The sequence below is a fragment of the Neurospora tetraspora genome, assembly GCF_033439725.1.
Source record: "Neurospora tetraspora strain CBS 560.94 chromosome Unknown B0H65scaffold_10, whole genome shotgun sequence".
Lineage (NCBI taxonomy): Eukaryota > Fungi > Ascomycota > Sordariomycetes > Sordariales > Sordariaceae > Neurospora > Neurospora tetraspora.
In genome coordinates this window covers 795569-815811 of record NW_026944392.1, presented here as the reverse complement: position 1 = coordinate 815811, position 20243 = coordinate 795569, and the positions used below count along the sequence as shown (strand labels likewise).

The following is a 20243-nucleotide window of genomic DNA, read 5'->3' as shown; positions in this document are numbered from 1 at the left end:
ACAACTGCTTGTGATCTTTCAGCGTCATCCACTCTACAATCCATTCTTTCGCCGCCCGACCATCTCCCAGCGCAATCCCAGAAACGATTTGTTTCCGAACACCTAGGTTGTTCCGTCGCCCTGCTGCCTTTGGCAATCGCACTATCTGTCGTCCTTTGTTAGTACCTGAACAAAGCCCGGAGAACAAAACCATTGTACTGCCACTTCTACAATGGGAGCCGTCTTACTCACAATGGGTTTCGAATCTGGATAAGCAAGGGACTCGCCGACTTCTTCAGCCGAATGGAGTATCGCAACCCGAATCAGGGCGCGAATCATGGGACACACTCCATGTCAGACACCAGTGCCGAACGATTATTGACCGTTATTTGGTCGTCGCTTGCTCAATTTGTTTCGTTCGCGGCGATAGGGCGGCGGTGACGGGTCAGCTGGATGCTTGTCGGAAGGAGAAACTTCAACTGTCTTCTCTCCCTTTCCTGGGAATGGGGTGTACTGTGGGACCGGATCGGTGATAGCCTCGTCAATTTCTTGTTCTCTAGTATGAACAGCTGGATCCTCGCCAAGAAAGTTCATCATGTCGACCAACTCCCGATACTGGTCATCGCCAATGTCGATCGCCTGCGGGTTCTCGTGGCGCAAAGCAGGAGGGAGTGAATCCATCGGCTCTGAACGGCGGAGGGGAGGTCTTTGCTGCGTGGATGACATTTGTTATTTGTTGTCTATGGCAATGTCGGTGATGGGTTTCGTTTGATGGCTGATGTCGAGTTCGATTGACGTGGGGATCCGATGTGTTGGATGGAGGAAAGGAAGGGGATAAGAAATTTGAGTCGGTCATATTCTGTCATTAAAGTTTCTTTCCACGGTCGCTTGAAGGTTGCGTCAAGGCATTGGATCCAGGTTTGCGGTCTGTTCCATACTTCCATGTCAGGTTCGCTACCGGTACGTACTTCGAGGTTTCGATCATGAACACCTTGCTAGCGTATGCAGAGTAGAGCCCTATAACAGAAGAAGAGGTCGATTACTCTTTTAAGATGCGAAAAGAGTTTTCCTTTTGAGCGCGGAGAAATCATTGACATATCTATTACAGAGTGTCTGGGTAGCATGTGGTTTGCGACCAATTCCTTTCTCGAATAAACATACGATATTATAAGAAAAAAAGGTAGAAGTGACGCTTTAAAGGCCCCGTAACTACCTCTAGTAGGTAACTACAGGTAGGTAGTTTGACATGAATCCGTATAATCTCCTTTCCAAGTTCAATGGGTTTACCCCCTTCTCTTGACGCCTTCCTGCCTGTGAATAGAATTCCTTAAACCTGCCCACTATCTGTACAGGTTACATGGTCCTGACAATCCAGAGGGGTAGCTCGAGTTTGCCGACCACCAAAGCCTCCTCCTGATTCATCTTCTTCTCGTCGGCTTGAATGATGGAGAATAGGGAGGCTTTCCAGCTCATCTATGGTCGGAGGATTGCGGCGAGAAAGTAAACCGGCAAAACCCGGTGCGACTTCAATGTCGGCTGAAAGGCGGTCCCATACCGCGCGGTCGGGAAGATGGTCCCAGATTGCCGTACTGGCGCGGTCTTCTGAAAAGAAGAAGTCCTAGCTCTCCCCCAAGACATCGACCGGTCTGTGTTGTCCAACCAATTCTCGATCCACATCTTCTTCTTCTCCTCCTGAATCTTGGTTTCGCGCAACTCAGCATCCGTGTATTTCGGTCTGTCTTTGTCGCCGCTGTCATCATGGTTGTCTTCAGGGCTGCTGTCCAAAACTCTCCGCCTCGGCCTGCGCCTCCTGGACTTGACCCGAGTTGGTAGCTTGGGTCTCAGCTGTGTTGATGTTATATCCGTTTGAGGCATCGTTGTTCTTTGATTTCGAGGTATTATATCCTACTATCATGGGGCAGATGTTCGATCGTAGACGACGGGAGTTTGCAGTAGCGACCTGCTCCTCTGATTAGCGACTGTTAACAGCAAAGCAACAGTGGCGGGATGACCTTTGAACTTACAATATCTTGTGGTTGTGGCTAGCCTGGGTCATGACTGACTCTAGGTAGGTATGGCTCAGAGTTTTAGACCTGATCATCAAGAAAACTGTTAGCCTGGAGTTCGCTGATTATAAGGCGCTCGCTTCATTGTTTCGATACACACCTCTAATCGGAGTCATTCTCCTCCTCTTTGTCCTCTTCCTCGTTGTCCTCTTCCTCGTTTCCCTGCTCCTCGTGGTTCTGCTCCTCCTCCTCGTCCTCCCCCTTCTCGTCGTCCTCTTCGTTATCGTCCTCCTCCCTCTTCCTCTTCCGACCTTGCGGGTACCGAGTGTAGCGCGGGGTGTACTCCGGCTCCACAACCGACAACTCAACCGTGACCTCCCCCTCCTTAGGTAGCGCCGTGTAGGGCGGGGCAGGATCGAGAATTCCATCCTCCGGATTGCGCCTCCGATTAATCTCGGCAATAGCGTGGCGACCAATTGCCCTGAACGTGGCAGGGTCGCCACCGGAGGCGTCTCTCATCCTTTCGAATGCGGTCGCCATGGATCCGAAGAAGTCATTTGGGTCGAATGCGCCCAGTACTCGGTTCGCGATGGCGGTGAGCCTGGCTTCGTCACGTTCGGCGGGTGCGCCGGGTGCGCCGACCGTGCTGTCTTCGCGCTGGAGGCGGGGGCTCGGAGGCTGGTTGTCGGGCGACTGGGAGCGGCGGGGGCTGTTCGATGGGGAAGGCATCGTTGCTTTATGTTTGTTTTGTTGATGGAGGTGGGATGTTGTTGTTTGGTGTGTGGTGGTGTGCGACTCGTAGATGGTGGCAGAGGTGAGAATTTTGGAAATCGTTTTGCGATATTGAATAGAAGTGAGAGATTGTCAAGTTCGAGCGAAGGAACTGGATCCATGTTTACGCCGTGTTTGTTCTCGTACGGTTTTGGTACAGCGCTTGAAATTACCCATCTCACACAACCAAACTCGACCCAATCCCACTCATATAAACGTAATTCGAGACCCCTAAAGGGAATTACAATTCAATTGGAGGGTTCCGAGTTGTGTTTGGCAAGTTAGCCGCCTTCTTGAGTGCAAAACTTGTCGTATGAGGCCCTTCATACGAAAACCGTACCAGAACAAACACTCCTCCAACACGAACGCAACATGAACACATTACAAAGTCCTGATTATCTCAAGCCCCCCAAACCCCAGCGACACGGACAATAACGAGCAGCCGCCTTAGGGAGAGAAGGCGTAGAACAGGAAGGTATAGTCAGGCGCCAAGTGGCGCAACTCCTTGGCCTTCCCATTCACCAGCTTTTGCCGTTGGCTTATCTCCACACGCAGGAAAAGGATTTCCTCCTGCAAGCAGTCGATGCGGGCTTGCTTCGCCTCATGGGAACGCACAAGGGGATTTTGAGGCGCCATCAGGCGCAACTTCTCAATGTAGACTCCCCTCATCTGGGTTGGAGAAGGAGGCTGGCAGTGAGCTTCGAAGCAGGCCGTCCCGGGGACGGGTATCCTGTAATGTCGGGATACGAGCTGGTGCCGTCGAGGGAGGAGGAGGTTGAGTAGAGGTATTAATGGGCGCTGTCAGTTGGAGAGCGTGAAAGTTGGCTTTAAATAGCGTAGAATCTCACGTCTGTCCTATAGTTATTTCAAGAACAATTCAGGCAGATTGAAACCCTATAGCCGCGGGAACAGGTCGAATTCCCCTTCATACTCCGGAAAGCGTTTTCCTTCTAACCGCCGAGACGGCTTTGATACATATAGCACAGAGTGTCCGGGTAGTGTACAAGTATGCGCTTTGCGACCAGCTCCTTCCTTGAAATACGATGTGGCTACAGGAACAAAAAATAGAAGTTACACGCTGTGAACCAGCTCCTAGCTACCTGCTTCTCTCCTTCTTTCTCCTTTCCTTCTTTCTCCTCTCCTTCTTTCTCCTCTCCTTTTGTATCCTTTTCTTTTGTATCCTCTTCGTCCTCACCCCGGGTACGAGCGCGAACACGAAATGGAGGGGGAATGTTCTGTGTCAAGCACACGGCTGGCGTGTCGACCTTATGAAACAGCCCGTCCAATCTTGATCCCAACCCTCGATAAGTTTGCTCCTCCGTTCGACTCCATATCCTTCGTTAATTGTTCTGTTTGAGACCATGGACCAAACCAAACCCCCATCACGATGCCACCGACTCTCGAGGAGTCTCCCCTAAACACCGAGGGACCAGCCGGTCAGCCGACTACCGATTTTCCTGTTCTGAGAAGCCGAGGAGGACTGGAACTGCCTTTAGAAGCCTCTTTATCGGCCTTAACGGCGAGAACGGCGTCGCTATTGTCTACGACGGGCCATATCCTCAGCAGACGGATAGAGCGAGGGCGGGCTTCTAGGCACGTACTCGTCCCGTCTCATGCAGACCATATTTCCTCCCCTCTTGATGACCTTGTAATCATCCCAGTTGACGCCGGTTGAACTCGTTCTCGTCGTTGTTGTGCTCGGAGGCAGCGGCGGACGGGTTCATAAGATAGCGTCGTTTGCAATGTAGTTGCTTTTGCGTACCTCCACAATCGGATTTTTTGCCTGCTTGAGAGCCATGCTGTCAGTTATTAGCAGCTGTCAACTCCCAAGAATCAAGGGCTATACTTACAATCATCGTGGTTGTAGTCCGCCTTCGCCATGACTTAGATTTCTTGTTTGAGGCCTAATTACCTCTACGTATTAATAGAATAGTTAGCATGGATTCCATTGACCTACGCAATGTCTTCGATACGTACCTCTAGTCGGAGTTGTTCTAGTCCTGCTCGTTTCCCTCCAGTAAGGCAAGTCATTGTTCTTGCTACAGACACCAAAGTGACCCAAGGAAAGAACAGTCTGGGCCAATGATCCGGGGTGAGGTCGATGAAGTTGGGTGAAATACTTCGAGGTCTTGGGTACGAAGTAGACACTCATGCTGCTGCCTCGTCGCTCACGTCACCGTCGTCTTCAACGGCAAAACCGGGACAGCGGGTGGCTCTTTGGGGAACTGTCGGTTCAGGCGATGGGGCGGATGATCTAATGAAGCCGTGATATTCCTCCTCGACGTCATCGTCCTCCTCATTTTCAACTTCCTCCTCCCGCTTTCTCTTCTGGCCTTGCCCGGATGGAGTGTAATGCGGGGTGTATTCAGGTTCAGGTAAAGCCATCTCGATTGTAACTTCACCCTTCGATGGTAGCGCCGTGTACGGGGGCGGTGGGTTGGGAATCCCATTTTCGGGATTGCGCGGGTGGCGGCGCCCCCTGGACAAATGGGAATTGCGCTCATACACGTTGGCAATATCATGAGCGATTCTCCTTATTCTCCTTACCCTGTGAGGCTCACCACCGGCGACAGCTCTCATGGCATTCAAGGCGGCGTCCATGGATTCGATGAAGTTGTTTGGATCGAAGGTCGCCATGGCCTGGTTCGTAACTGCGGGGATCCTGGCTCCTTCGTTACGATTGAAGGTCGCGATGACTTGGTTCGTGACGGCCGTGAGCCTGGCTGCTTCCTCCGCGATGCTTTGGGATCTGGATGCGGCGGATGCCCTGACTGTCGGGCCTTGTCACTGGAGGCAGGGAGGTTGGTTATTGCGCATTTGAGATTGGCGCGAGTTGCTAGACGGGGACGACATTGTTGGTCTTTTCTTGCTTGACGGAGCAGATGTGAGGATTTGCTGAACTTCGGTATTGTGGTCGGGTACGACTTTGATCGTGCCGGACGTGTAAGTTATTTAATCGGGTTAGGTTGTTGGTTGTAAAGTGGAAACGAGAGAGTCTTGGCAAGTCAGGTGTACTCATCTCCGTCTGACAGACCCCTCTCGACCCACCAAAAGAGATGCCTCAGTTCTCCCTTCTCGACCGAGCAGAGGTCAATAAGGCTGTTGAGTTTCTTTATTTTAGAAGCGATGTGGTGTTATTTTCTCACTTATCTTCTCATATATAAAGTAAAGGTATCAGGTATGTCCTGATGCCTAGAATGTCACATCCCAGATATGGCAAGTTTTGACGAAAAATCAAGTCAGATTAGTACCCTAAAACAAGAGAACAGTTCAAAATCACCTTTAAGATGCGACAAACATTTATCTTTCAAGCGCGGAGACGTGACTGATACAGATATTACAGAGTGTCCCGGTAGCTTGTGCTTTGGTACTAGCTCCTTCCTTGAATGACGACGCGTTTAGAACAACAAAAGGCAAGAACTACTCCCTGAACACGCAATTGCTAGCCCGACAGAACACGGTTGATACATTATCCCAATCCTGATCAATGCATTTCGGCTCCTGACTCCTTCCTGGAAAGTGCTCTTCTCGAGTCGGCGCGGACAATCTTCGAGGGCAGTCGACCTTGCTTGAGCAACCTATGTATTGAGTGATGATTAGCAACTGTCAACAACCAAGAGGTGACAAACAATGGTAGATGTTCTAAACTTACAACATCGTAAAGTTGAGGCTCGCCTGGGTCACAAATAACTTCGTCTCTACCTTATGCTTCAGGCCTAATTATGGTCTGACAGTTAGCTAGGATTTCGTTGATAACAATGCCACCCATCTTTTTTGGATACGTACTTCTAATTGGAGTTGTTTTCCTCCTCGCCATCTTCCTCCAAGTTATCCCCCTCCTCGCGCTTCCTCTTCTGACCTTGTGCATACAGAGTATAGCGAGGAGTATACTCGGGCTCAGGCAGCGACAAATCGACCGTGACCTCTCCCTTGCTGGGCAAAGCCGAGTACGGCGGGGGAGGATTGGGAATCCCATCTTCGGGACCGCACCGGCGCGCCCAAAGCCGGGGATTGCGATCGTTCTCATCAGCAATGTGCCGCGCGATCGCCCTAGCCGTGGCAGGGTGGCCACCGGCGGCAGCGCTGATTGTCCTCAACGCAGCGTCCATCGATTCCATAAGGCGGTTTGGGTCGAAGATGGCCATTACTTGGTTTGTGATTGCGGCTAGTCTGGCGGCTTCTATGTGTGCTTGTTCGACGGCGACTTCGGGTGCGCCGACCGCGGCGGTTTGACGGTGTAAACGGGATGGCTGGTTTTGGCGCGGTTGAGAGCGGTGGGGGTTATTAGATGGGGAAGACATTTTGTCTTATCTTTCTGATGTAGAAGTTGAGTTGATGTGTGGAGGTGGTGTTCTGACATGTTGGATGGAGGAAGGGACGGGGACAGGAAACTCGAGTCGGGCATATTCTGTCATAAAAGCTCCTCTCTAGGGTCGCGTGAAGAGATCCAGGTTTGCGGTTCGTTAAGGTTTATTGCCAGCTCCCAGGTTTGACTACTAAAGGCCGTATTCCACCCCGCTATAACAGTTTCTATAATGGCGGGTCTAGTTGGAAGTGTACCGACTTAAAAAGTCTTCTTTCCGTTGTATTGGGTAGAGTTGTCCCTAATTTGTAAACTATAGCTGATGATTAATGGCTCGAGTAAGCACCGGCGAGAGAGGTTCTTCCTATGCAACTATATTCAGGTTATAGGTGGTACTCCTGACGTTTATTCACGGTGTATCCGGGCAAGGAGCAATGACGTGAGAGGGTCATTCCCGTCTCAATGAGCTCATAAACATGGGAAAGCCTAGCCAGATGATCACAATGAAGGAATCGATGAGAGCGGTAGCAGTTCAATTACGGAAGGTAGGGCCGTTCGCGATGATAGATGTACATGTAGCTTGTATTTTACGCCCAGTTCCTTCCCCAAATGAAGATACTATAAGGAGGACAGAAGGTTCACCCGCGCAGCCAAGGCCCAATTCCTAGTTTGACATGAAATCGTTCATTCGACTTGTTCATCCCCATCTTGCTGACTGGAGTCCACCCTTCCTTTTCACCCCTTCCTGTACAGCGCCATGTTCGGAACAGCCCAAAGTACGGTATCTTTGGTAGCAACAGGGTTTGGTATAGCAACCTATGCTTCTGATTAGCAGTTGTCAACTCACGAGAAACAAGGGTAAATGTATACTTACAATCATTGTGGTTGAAGCACGCTTGGGTCATGTCAAACTCCATGACTCCGTGTTAGAGACCTGATTCTCAAGAGAATTGTTAGCATGAATTCCATCGATCATAATCCGGCGAGTGTCTTCAATAAGGTACGTACCTTTAAGCGGCGAGCACGAGGATATCTCCTAGAATAAAGGTAACTAGGAGGACAACTAGTAGGACGAAGTCTACTGGCAGGAAGTATGCCAATAGGACAAACATGCCAATAGGATGAAGGCCAGGAGGAAGAAGATTGCTTGTGATGCAGCCTCCTCGTCGTCTTCCATCACCTCGCTTTCATCCTCCTCATCTTCGGCCTCGGTCTGCCACTTCAGATCCTGCCCGAACGGAGTGTAGGGAGGAGTGTATTCCGGCAGAACCACCTCCGGAGACATCTCAACGGTAATCTCGCCCTTTGTCGGATGCGCCGTGTACGGCGGCGGCGGGTTCACAATGCCATCCTCATGGTCGCGCCACATATACAAGACGGGGTCGCGCTCAATCAGCTCCCGAATTTGACGGCCGATCAACTCGGCCAAGGAATGATCGTCGCCGGCGAGAGCATCAAAGAAAGCGTGCGCGCGAGCCCCGGTGCCGGGTCTGTCGTTTTGGTCGAATAACGCCATGTATTGGTTGGCGAGTGCCGCCCACCTGGCTTCCTCGACTTCGGCGGCAATTGCTTCGAGGATGGGGGACCTGACCGTCGCGTCTTGTCGCTGGACGCGAGGGTGGGGAGGCTGGGGGTCGAGGGACACGGGTGGGACGAGCTGGAGACGCCGCTGGCGCTGGTGGTTGTCGCGCAGTTGCGAGCGGCGGGGGTTGTTGGACTGGGACATTGCTGTGCTTCTTTTGGTGATGAAGACGGAAAGTTGATGTTTGGTATTCGGGTCGGGTGCGACTTTGATCGTGGTAGACGTGCAAATCGTGCAAATTGTTTTGCGATGTAGGATGGAAGTGAGAGATTGTGCTATGGTGTCGGCGGATTGGACATATATGGACACGAGGGACAGTGTCGCAGACTCCAGGTTCGTTTCCAGGGTCGCCAGGTTTGAAGGTTTAGACGCTGAACAGTCCTGATCTCGAGGTGTGGACATCGAACAGTCGTGATCTAAAGGGTTGGACCTTGAACAGTCGTGCCATTCACTGTTGAGTAGAGGTATGGTTGCCTAGGCAACTAGTTGTGGCTACCGATGGATATTTCAGGTGGTATGAACTATGAACAAGACGGATTGAACAATGATGCAATTCGCGAAGTAGGTGGTATATACTTTAGAAGGAGATGAACATGCAGATTACTAGGAGAAAGGCGACGCCCCATCTCGCCACAAAGAGGAGGCGTCTATCCTGTGGCTTGTGTAGAGGTAACTTTCGCGAGGGATGTAACAAGGAAATGTCATTAATAATACGTGGACAGGTAGTATGGTTTCGTATTGTGGAGGTAAAGATTATTGCCCTGATACTTCCATTACCCTGAGGATGTGACGAACCGTTACAAGCACAGGAGTATATCGCTGGGAAATAAGAATAGGAATAACGGTAGTAGTAGCCAAAAGGTACTGGTCGATTGTATCAGTTGGTTGCTTGCTGAAGAGCCAGAATAACGAAGGCCGGGAAGCGGCCTTCTTATATACTGGTCTTCAAACCCGTCCCGTAGTCCCGCGATCTCGGGACCACGGGACACCCCATGTAACCTGGTCCCGTAGTCCCGTGTTCTCGGGACTCCGGGACACCCAATGTAACCTGGTCCCGTAGTCCCGTATTCTCGGGACAACGGGACCCTAGGTACGGGTTGTCGCTTATTGGTCAATCTATCTAGCTTACATAAGGGGCTTCTGATCGGATCGTAACAGAGGACCCCTCAACTCCAAGACCTGATCGTTCTTGCCCACCCCTTGCGCCCGACCCTGACGGAAAATGCACCTTCATTATGGATTGATTCGCTGCCAGCTTCTTCTATGTGAACCTGTTGAGTGAAATTAGCGACTGTGACAAGACGAACGACACTGAAGGGGACTAGACATGATGAGGAAGATACCTAGGTACTTACAAAACTTCATGGGGGCAATGCGCCTAGAAATCGGTACTCTTACTGAGAGCGGGGAGGGATTAGATAGATAGGTATTAGTACGAGTTTGGCGCTGCAATCGTGGGAGTAGCTCGTAGACATACCTCCTTCCTTGTCGTCCTGGCTCTTTCCTTGCGCCTTGCTTGTCTCGGCATAGGTTGGGAGCGACTCCGAAGGTGTGGCATCCACGGTCATCTCATTGGATCTGGGGTTCATTGTATAAACGGGAAGTTGCGGCTCGGGTTCGAGGCGCCGACCGTTTACAACGTGGGTGGCAGGAGCGACTTGGTAGGGGCGGCTGGTGGCAGTGTTGACTGAGTGCCGCTGACCATCGTAGGTCTGACTGAAGAATGTGAGGAGCTGGTCGACTCCCCCCGACAAGTCGACGTCGTCAACTGTCTCGTAAATTACTTCGGCGTTTTCGCGGCGCAACGTGGGAGGCTGGTTGTTGGCCCTAGGGCGAGAGCGGCGAGCAGTTGTGCGTGTGAAAGGCATTTTGGTGGGTGTTCGGAAAGACTTGTTCGGTGCGTTTGTATGATAGGTTTAATATGTGCAAGTGTGCGCGCAATTGTTGAGAGAAAGAAGAAGATCGCAGTTGGTCCCATCATGTCGACGGTTTTATGGACGTCCTTGACGTTCAAGGTTCTGGTTCATTTTCCACGTTCGCCAGGTTTGAACACTGAGTACCTCACTGAACAGTCCTGCCATTCACATTCATGGCAGTTTATTCAGATCCCCGCGTCACCAGGGGTTTTGAGGTTGTGGTCTCCAGAGCAACGGCTCCATAGCAGAGACCTTGGTCGAGGAGATCACGGGTACCAACCAAAGTACGTTACAGGTAAGATACCTCCTAGTCGGGATTTTTGTGAGAACTTTCCTTGGACTCTACCAAGTTTGAAGCAGACATTAGGCGTTGGTAAAAAGATATTGTCGAGTGTCTTGGATGAGGGAGTATGCGTGTAGATTTCAGCCGGGGTCATTGCAGGTCGTCTTGCCCCCCCCAAAAACGGGTCAATTTCCATCGATTGCCTTGAGTGCACACGGAAAGGGTTTCTTCATGCCACATCAAGTTTCACAGAACGGTTTCATACCTTAGTTGGGAATCATGGCAAATGCATGGATGAGAAGCTAACAACAAATTACTATAACGAGTAGAGACTGTAAGAACTTTTAACTACTGTAAGAACTTTTAACTACTGGTATATGAACGTTACCCCAACCGATCATACCGATGATGCATTCATGAATTATCTTTTCGTGCCTTGTCATCATCAGGCACGATTCCTCCACACAGTCAGATGATGTGGAATAATGATATAGTTGTCACCTTTGAGGCCTGTGTCCTTCTGCCTCGAGGGATCTTTGTTTGCTTCACACTTGAGATTCTAGGCAACAGTCAGTATAAGTCCAACCTCGAAACGTCATACTGGAACAGATCTAAGAGCAGCTAGCCGGAGTAGACGTACCTCCATTCGACGGGCCCTTGTCTTCGCCTTCTTCTTTCCTTTCCTCTTGTTTGGCCTGGGAGTACTCGGGAAGCACCTCGGACTGCTCCGAGGGCGAGATATCGACAGTCGTCTCGCTAACGCCAGGAAGCTTGGTGTAGAGAGGAAGTGTATCCACTTCCTCGGGATTTCTACGCCGAAAAGGGATCACGGGATAGGGGAGGTTCATGTTGGGTTGAACAGGAACTACCGCTAGCGAGCGACAGGAAGTTAGTACGGCTTATTGAGCATTGGAAGAGGAGGATTGAACGTACCACGACGGTGATGACGAGGACGGGGGATTGGTGGGTCACCGAACAAACGACTGAGAATATCGTTTACCTGATCGGTGTAAATACCGAAGTCAACAATTTGTCCGCCGTCGGTGACTGTCTCGTGGATAACCGCGTCTTGTAGGCGAAGCGAGGGAGGTGGGTTGTTGGTGGCTTGTCTGGAGCGACGAGCGTTCGTTCCATGTCTTTCGGCAGGTATCTTTGCTTTTGAGCTCTTGCTTTTGTAGGAGAAGACTCTTTGCTTGGTGGTGAGATGTGATGTGCTTCTGATGTGCGTAAGTGGTGCGTGCGGATGTTGTGAGAGAGAAAGGAGGAAATCGTAACCGGTCCCATGTTGTTGACGATTTTATGGAGGTCCGTGAGGATTCAAGGTTTTAGGTTCAAATTCACTTTCCAAGGTCTTTTTCATCTGAACACGAGCCTGAAAACATGAACTTCACAGTCCTGCCATTCACTGTCTTGATAGTTCACTCAGGTTCTCAATATCAGTGCCCGGCTATAGCACAAGAAGCAACAACGGTCATATCATGTCACATTGTACTGCTAAAGAGAGCATTTAAAAATGGATGTGAATAGCACCAAGATATCAATTGGCTACCACTAGCTTGATGATTGAATGACCTTGGAAGCTCTCACCTATCTGGTTCTTTTCCAAGACCGATTATTTCAAAGATCCCCTCCCCAATGTTGGTAGCGTAGAACTGTAGTAGTATCATTCTCTTTTCTTGTTTGTACCTGTGTCCTTTGGTCAGCGGCTGATACACCAATAAGAAGGCATCCTGCGAGAGTTGGATTCTGAATTACTTACAGGACTTTATGGTGTCGGGTAATATGGCCTCCTAAATGGAAGGATCCTCTAGGGTGATTGCGGGTGTTGCTCTCGTTTTGGGATCGAGTTTGGTGAGGTCCCACTCCTGCGCGCGTTGAGACGGGCTCCTGTAAAACGGAAGGCCCATGTCATTGGTGGCAAAGGGGAATTTGTTTGGATCGGGAGAAAATCGGGCGATTAGGAGCAATATGAGCAGTACGTCTAAAACAACAGGAAAAACTAAATCCGTAGTTGAGTGACAGGATAGGGATTCGCAAACCCTCCAACCTTGTAAGAGTGAGACGAAGGAGAACATTGGTGGGGGGTGGGAGATGTTTGATTGATGGCTTGGTTGAAGAGAAGAAGAGACGGGGAAGAACAATTGGGTCATCCGGGGGCCACGCTAGGTATAAATACTCGTACGTTGAGGGAATCTGTCCTCCGACGGAGACTGTGTCGCTGCGGGCTGCACATAATCACTGCATGTTTTGGGGCAGTCGGATAGCCCTCCATGCCCGCTGTTGATGAAACTGCATGAGAATGTCGGCATTCCAAACTTGACCATGTGAAACAATGCAAGGCAAACCTGATAAATGATGGGCAAAACAGGTGGAAGTAATCGAAAATCGACAGAAGGAAAGAAGGAGAATTCTCAGCGGTATGGAATGAACACAGGGGTCTGTACAATACTTGCATTTGGGTTGGTCACGACTGGCGCAGACATCATGTATCTTGTCGATGGCGATATCCATTCTCCTCAATGGTAATACCTGAAATAACTGTCTCTGGGTATATCCTTCCTTGTCCCTAACAGTTCCCGTCAATAAGCGCCTGACTCCTGTGAACTTTCTAGACAAGCCCATCAAGATATCAAAATCCTTAGTACCTATGAAGCCCTGCCTGCTACCCATATCGCTCCATGCCGTCCAGAAAAGTATGACCCTGTCCCTGTTTGCTCTACTCCTCTGCAACCGATTTACTGAAACGCCTGCCAATTTCGAAGCCGGAAAACCGTCCAAAGACAAACCCGATAAGATCATCGACAACAAACCCGGAGTCCCTTCGAACACCAACACCTTCTGCCTCCAAATCTGTTGTCTACCTCTGGATCCAAGCCTCCGTCCGCGATCTAGTGCCCAGACCTTCAAACAGGGGAACGGCTTCCACTGCTCCTGCTCGACTGACTGCTGGTGCCTTGGCTCGACGCGCTTGACTGTCCCAGCCTCTGCCGACGAGGACCTCGGATCGTCGCGTCAGAGGGACGAGGAAGAGGGAGACGACGCGAGGGAGGAATAGATTGTCCTTCTCCGCCCCGAACTTGGACCAGTGGGCCCCGACCCTCGTCCACGGTGACCTGGACGAATGTCTCGCGACCGCCGCTTGCCTGTCGCTCTTGCTGTCCTGTGCCGGCTTGGGATGGGCCTGCCTCTGGTTGTTGCTGGCGCTGCTGCGGCTGGGGAGGGGGAGGTGAGGACTGGGCAGGGCGGGGATGGGTACTGGCAGCCTCAATCTCGGGAGTCGACCAGTCGACATCCGGAGTGCCGTAGTCCGGGAGGCGGAGTTCTTCCTCGTCGGCGGGGGTGGCCAACTCGCTGGAGTCGAAGCGTGTGCGGCTGTATCTGTACAAAGCGGCACTTGCCGCCGCGTCACTCTCTTCGTCCTCTGTTGACGGAATAGGGGCGTCAAGGCGGGGAGGGGGAGCAGGGCGACGTTGAGCCTCGACTTCGAGGGCGCGGCGGGTTAGGTCGATAGGCCGCTCTTGACTACCTGTCGCAGCCTCGGAGGTGGTTTGGGGGAAGAGCCGCTGGGCATCTTCGCGACGGAGAGGAGGGGGAGGGGCGCCGGACCTTGCGCGGCGCGGGTCGGGTTGCTGTTGTTGGTTTGCCGCTTGGTCTGCGGCCTGACGGCGAAGGGCCTCGCTTGAGGGGGAACGGTAGAATGGGAGTCCCATGGTGACGGTTGTTGTTTTATAGAGGAATATAGAAGTTGGGTAAAGCGTGTGTGAAGATTGCGTCAAAGGATCTTGAATCTGCTTTTGCTGATCTTCCTGAGTTGAGTGGTGGAAGGAGAAAGAGGAGGATTGCAATCAAGCAGGAGGGGTATAAATACTACAGAGGTGACCCACTACGACGAGTTCCCAATCTCAGGTGAATGGGTCATGGACTTCACTGAAATCTTATTCAGACGACATGGACAGGAGGGGAGGAACAGATGAAACACTGCCAGCTGCAGCCATATTCACAAGCCTTTCTCATCTGAAGTTAAGCAGCATTGTCAACGGGCCATTTCTCCCCTGAGGCCGTCAAGTTCACGGAGAGGCATGACCCAAACGAAACTTCGTGATCCACTGCAGCTCGGTTTGCTATTGTTCCTTCACTGGCATCACAGACTTGTGCCTTCCTCTCATCTTGAGTCCCTCCACCTTCCTGAATGTCCAGACCCTCTCCTTAGCAGCTGCTAAAGTTGTCTATACTGTGAGCAGTCCCTTCGATGACAGCAGCAATCTACTCAAAGTTTGGTGTGTTCTTGCTGCGGCTAAACCAACTGCTTGCGGTTTTCTTCCAAACGAAAACTTTCTGGCAGATAGAACGAGTATTTCCCGCGTGAGGGACCAGCCTGAATAACACAGCAAACGCTCTAGTTGGGACGAAGCAAATTCCGTGCTTCCTTTGACGCGATAGTGTGTCCACAGAACCCAGTGGAAGCCATCCATCCGTTCCTCCCTCTTGGTTCTGAGTCACAGTGCCTTTGCCTGACTTCAATACAGTATACCCGCCCGTTTACCATGTCGGGGTGGCCACCCATCGGAGGCGGCTCTGAGCTGTAGGGCTCGGGGTTGCTGGGGTGGGAGGGCTCGGGGGAGGGCCGTCTTTTGCTGATTGACAAGCTACGTCTCCTCCCTCCTGTGGGGTGTCGCCCCCTGAGGTTCCCGAGGAGGAGAAATCAGAGTCTAATTTGAGTTTGATGCATCGCGGGCATGAATGTCTAAGTTCGGGTGCTTCACGGATGTAGCAACTGCTACAATAATATCCACCTAGGTGAAGGATGCCGTGCATGACCCTCCTTCGTTGGGGGCTAGGCTTATTCTCCAGGCATTCAATGTACCTGGTAGCGTCCGGAAGATGTTGGTGATTCTGAGAACACTTCACACACAGTGGAAGTGTTTCCAAGCTGGGTGCATCTCTGGCAGTGCTTTCCAGCACCGTTGTCCGCTTCGTGGTAGCAGTTGCCACAGGACCAGGTGCCGGCCATCGCGCGTCGGATTACTTCATGACGGATCGCTTGACTAAGATTTTGAAACCCTGCGTGGCATGACTGAAGGATTCGTGACATGTGCCTTTGGTAGTAGGCTTGACAGCGAGTGGAAGGAAGGTAAAAGGCAACTACATCCCTCAGGGGTGGTGGTCGTTGCGAATCAATGGTTTCGCTACGCCTCCCCAGCCTGCCTGGCTCGTTAGGTGCTTGCTTCCGTCACGAGAGGATGGAGGGAAGAGCAAGTTCAAGAAAAGCAAGTGGGAATAATATATAAGGGAACCACTCCCACGCTACCTTGCCATCGGTGATGTTTTAAACGTCTTATGATAACCTGTTGATTCCTCCACATCATCATCTGCCTCAACCAACGCCACGCTTAATGTCCCCGCATATTCCACCTATTTAGTCCTGTCCGCAGATGCGCACTCCCATTTGTCTCGCCAGCTTGGGAGGTGGTCCGACTAGCCCGTGTCTCCGTAGTCGAGGCCGGTTGAGGAAGTGACACGTATGGAGGGGGAGGTATGCCTGATGGCCGAGCCTGTATATGTACTTGTGTAGCCGGCGTGGCATTTCCAGCGGGAAGCTCATCACGTCTCCGTTCTTCGTGGGTTTGGTCACAGGTCGTCGGCACGGGAGGCGAGTACCCAGGGGGATCTTCCAAGGTGTCGCGGTTGAAGCCAACTGTAGTCTCTCCCGCGGTAGGGCGAAAGGTGTATGGCGGCGCCTCTGTTCGGTTTCTCTCCGCCCGGTGCTCCGAAGATGTTGACGGAAAGAACGACGGGAACAGTTCTGCTGCTGTTATAACTCTGGCTGCATTGATGCGATCTGGATGGCGTGGATCTGGCATATTGTTTGTGTAATGTTTATCAGGGCGACGTTTTGACGTTGGTGCTTGATGCTCTATCAATGCGGTGGTGGTGATGAGGAAAAGAGGACTGGGAGCCGTGGCACTAGATCTGTCTCTTTATACAAGATCTGGTCAGTGACATTTCCATCATTGATTCACAATCGCATTGGAAGTCCGAATTATGACTCCTTGAGGTCGCCACATACCTTCTGTTCCCTGCTTGTTTATCCACAGTCATGATCAACAAGCCTGTTGTTAAATTCCCCTTTGTCAGTACACACAATACCTCTAGTCATCTTTTGTAACTCCCCATTTCCAACTTCCTTCCTGATGTTTCGTTCACTTCCTCGAGGTTGTAGACATCCAGCCGAGCTCAATAACCTCGGCGGAATCCTTGGTTACGTAGACTCAGTGCTCTTCGCAAGTGGTCGTTTCTTATCCTGTTTACTGGCGGTCACTATACTTGTGTTGACGATTCTTCCTGCTTTGCTTGTTCCTAAGATGTTCAAAGCATTTCTGCCTCGGGCTTCCAGACCACAGCTGACCGTAATTGTACTCGACGTAAATGACGTCCCAGTCTCCATCCATACGTAATCACCAGAACAGGTTCCGTGGCCTTCGATGTCCCGAAAAAGGATTTCGACCTTCATTCTGGGCGAAATACGGTTCTGGAGGTGGTTCAGGCACTTCCGAGCGCCCAGCTTCCACTTGCGGCCTCGGCATTGCTCTCCTGTGACGTCGTCGTGGTGCCGGCATTGACCATTTCGACCTTGGAGGAATTTCAGCGGCGGCGGCGATGAAAGCCTCGACTACATCAATATCGACAGCCTGTGCCTCGGCCGGGCTAGTCCCGGAGGTTTGAAACAGCATGTAATGTGGTGGAGGTCTGTTTCCTTCTTTGTTGCTCTTTCTATGCATTGGATATTGCCTGTCCCCCACGGTGGAAGAATGGCATCATCGGGTAGGAGGATGGTTTGAAGCGGGTGTACATAGATGTGGTATTTCCCTCGCCGCCGAGTCTTGAACGAATTGTCGCGATGTTCTCCTTTCTTTGATGGTGCGACAGGACGCTCGAATGGTGCCCAGAATGGTATAAGCTCTATGACCCTACTTCCGTCCTCTAATCAGCAAGATGTTATTGCCACTCTGTCCAACCTTGAAGATGCTTACCACATCCAGTCAGGTCCAATATTATGTACTGTTGCAATAGCAGTAACACCAAGTCCAAGCTGGCCACCTCTCGACTGCAGCGAGCCTTTCGTGGGCGGCTTCCACGAGGTCGCCCGAAACGAGGGACTTGACTTGGCCTTGACATGAGAACGGGTTCTAAACGAATAGACGAGCAGGCGGTAGGAGGGGACAGAGCCGGTTGAGGTCGTGCTGCGTCAACAACGTTTTGAGGACTTTGGCGAGCGATTAAGGGGTATAGAATGTTCGCTGTCGGCTTCGGTTCGGAGTGTGCTTGTTCGTTTTGGGTTCAGCGTGGGTTCGCCGTCTGGCCGTAGCAATTCCGCTCGAAGATGAAGGCGACCTTCCATGTTGTCGAGCGATCGTTGGGGGCCTGGACATTGGCTCTTCAGGGGATAGACGTGGTCTCGTGGATGGGAATCACAGTGGGCGTCTCTGAGGGCGGTCGAACGAGGTTCGGTGAATTTCGCCGTAAGACATCCGACTTCGCGGCTCTCTGAAAGTCGGGGCAGTCGGCATGCGCCATCAGAGTCAAGGTTGAAATGGTTTCTCTTGGCCGGGCGGTGACGAAAGCAGGCGCGACCGGTCCAGGTCGTCCCTCGGGCGACACAAAGGCAGTTGCGCCGGACAGTGGGTTCTCCCGTTGTGCGGCCAGGATGCGACGGACGCATCGCCCCTTCCCGACATGCACTCATGCAACTCCCAACACGAGACCTGTACCAGTGCGCGGCAGGCAGTCATTCCGTTTACCTGAAGAATTTCCAAGTCCCTCTGGCGCGGTCCTTGTGCCCTTTTTACTCCCGATTGCCAAATCTGACTCCAGCTTCGATGACACAAACAGAGCGCGCCCTGTCAGATTGAGGACGGATAGCCATCTTCGGGTTTTGTAGTCTGCATGTTCTTCAGGACACCGGCAGCCGAGCGCGGAAATTGTGACGGCGTAGAGGTATGCACTAGAAAAACCCAGCAAGGACTTCGAAGCGGATCATCTCGAGGTAGAAGACAAGCAGCTAACCTTTCGAGATCTTGACTCCAGGCATGGGCCGAACGCACCGCACGATATCTTGCCCCCATCGTACATTCCGATCTTGCTATTCTCCAGGCCCTGCAACGACCGCATATCCATCACCCGAAGTCCAGCGCGGCTGATAAAGAGGGACCACGTTGAGAGCTCCAGTCCCACTAGTACATGGCAGACATTCACCCTTCGCTTCTTGTTTGTCTCGAGCCAGTTCTCCTAGATCCGACGTTGTGGTTGAGGAGACTCAAGAGGGCGATGACTGCCTCGAGGGCATGTGCAATGGCTGATGGCTCGACGTTTTGTTTGGAATACACTCAGTAGGACACCCCCGAAGGTGTGGTTCAAGTCTTATTCGTCGAGCCGTCATGCTGACAGAAACTGCTTGAGTCCTCCAACGACATCGTGGTTATTGCCCAACTGAGCAGCCTTGATCCTGGGGTAAGGGATCCGGCAAACTACGCCACAGCCACCTCGTCTCGCAAGGACCTTTTTCTGGTCTTAGACGTGTCTCACACGACCAGTCAACAGACACTCTGAGGGTCTGGTCATTGCTATCTACGACCGTATACTTAAGGGACTGGAGCGCAAGTCAGACGTCTTGTCGTGCCTCTACGATGGCAGGCTCTCTCGCTTGGGATTAACGGACTGGAATACTACTCATTAACGAAACCGGGACAGAAACACACAGTACAACCGTCGGAGACACATGAAGATAACTGCCCGGGGCTTTTATACCGTCATCCGCCTGTGAGTTGTCTTGAATCTTTGCTGTTTGCGACGGCGATAACGTTTCCCAATCGCTTTGTTGGTTGCAAATCCGGTGTGTTTCCTTGAGTTCACGGATAACACCCTCCATCTTCACAATCATCTCACGAAACACTAGCGGCCATCTTCTTCTCTTCCACGAGCGTAAGTCCAGACCGGCGAGCATTTCCAAATTCCCAAACTCCAAAACCTGAAGCATGACATCATCGCCAACCACACCCTTCTCTTGCAAGTTCACAAGACCAAACCCCAAACAGACAAACCGCCGCGCTCACATCGCGTCGCCGGCCATCTCGGTTAAGCACCAGGGACGATCTTCACATGCGCCGAAAATGCACGAAACGTCGTACCGAGGTTTAAAGAACGAATCAGGAAAGGAAGTCGCAGCGGATGCAGAGTGTCGGAGATTCCCGTGCACGCCCAGAGCTGGGGCAGAGGGGGGTACCCTGGGCACCAAGACTTGGCGATAGCTTCAGTTGACTGCAGGAAAGAACGACTGTAGGAAAAGAGCAAAACAGCGATCGCAAGAGGAAGCGACAGACGAGCAGACAAATTGACTGGCAGAAGA

The 20243-nt window shown here is 51.7% G+C and overlaps 8 protein-coding genes across 8 annotated transcripts; all 8 read right to left on the bottom strand.

Annotated features, from left to right (window-relative positions):
• Positions 1 to 354: 354 nt before the first annotated feature.
• B0H65DRAFT_436794 (uncharacterized protein) lies at positions 355 to 705 on the bottom strand (the record flags this gene model as incomplete). Its single annotated transcript, XM_062825261.1, has 1 exon — positions 355 to 705. The coding sequence occupies one exon, from the start codon at positions 703 to 705 to the stop codon at positions 355 to 357; it is 351 nt and encodes a 116-aa protein (XP_062676855.1).
• A 1442-nt stretch (positions 706 to 2147) lies between these two features.
• Positions 2148 to 2714, bottom strand: B0H65DRAFT_436745 (uncharacterized protein; the record flags this gene model as incomplete). The annotated part of the gene is made up of 1 exon (XM_062825255.1): positions 2148 to 2714. One exon carries the CDS (start codon positions 2712 to 2714, stop codon positions 2148 to 2150), a length of 567 nt encoding a protein of 188 aa, XP_062676854.1.
• A 489-nt stretch (positions 2715 to 3203) lies between these two features.
• Positions 3204 to 4637, bottom strand: B0H65DRAFT_553616 (uncharacterized protein; the record flags this gene model as incomplete). Its single annotated transcript, XM_062829979.1, has 4 exons — positions 3204 to 3486; positions 4358 to 4432; positions 4519 to 4555; positions 4607 to 4637. The coding sequence occupies 4 exons, from the start codon at positions 4635 to 4637 to the stop codon at positions 3204 to 3206; spliced, it is 426 nt and encodes a 141-aa protein (XP_062676853.1).
• A 267-nt stretch (positions 4638 to 4904) lies between these two features.
• B0H65DRAFT_512839 (uncharacterized protein) lies at positions 4905 to 5609 on the bottom strand (the record flags this gene model as incomplete). Its single annotated transcript, XM_062828608.1, has 2 exons — positions 4905 to 5523; positions 5545 to 5609. The coding sequence occupies 2 exons, from the start codon at positions 5607 to 5609 to the stop codon at positions 4905 to 4907; spliced, it is 684 nt and encodes a 227-aa protein (XP_062676852.1).
• Positions 5610 to 6544: 935 nt separating this feature from the next.
• Positions 6545 to 7057, bottom strand: B0H65DRAFT_553614 (uncharacterized protein; the record flags this gene model as incomplete). The annotated part of the gene is made up of 1 exon (XM_062829978.1): positions 6545 to 7057. One exon carries the CDS (start codon positions 7055 to 7057, stop codon positions 6545 to 6547), a length of 513 nt encoding a protein of 170 aa, XP_062676851.1.
• Positions 7058 to 8227: 1170 nt separating this feature from the next.
• On the bottom strand, positions 8228 to 10509 carry B0H65DRAFT_389055 (uncharacterized protein; the record flags this gene model as incomplete). The annotated part of the gene is made up of 4 exons (XM_062823731.1): positions 8228 to 8916; positions 10119 to 10219; positions 10279 to 10312; positions 10359 to 10509. Coding segments are annotated over 4 exons (975 nt in total), but the record flags the coding sequence as incomplete, so codon positions are not given.
• Positions 10510 to 11385: 876 nt separating this feature from the next.
• B0H65DRAFT_553611 (uncharacterized protein) lies at positions 11386 to 11688 on the bottom strand (the record flags this gene model as incomplete). Its single annotated transcript, XM_062829977.1, has 2 exons — positions 11386 to 11399; positions 11481 to 11688. 2 exons carry the CDS (start codon positions 11686 to 11688, stop codon positions 11386 to 11388), a joined length of 222 nt encoding a protein of 73 aa, XP_062676849.1.
• A 2055-nt stretch (positions 11689 to 13743) lies between these two features.
• B0H65DRAFT_553610 (uncharacterized protein) lies at positions 13744 to 14550 on the bottom strand (the record flags this gene model as incomplete). Its single annotated transcript, XM_062829976.1, has 1 exon — positions 13744 to 14550. One exon carries the CDS (start codon positions 14548 to 14550, stop codon positions 13744 to 13746), a length of 807 nt encoding a protein of 268 aa, XP_062676848.1.
• Positions 14551 to 20243: the final 5693 nt, after the last annotated feature.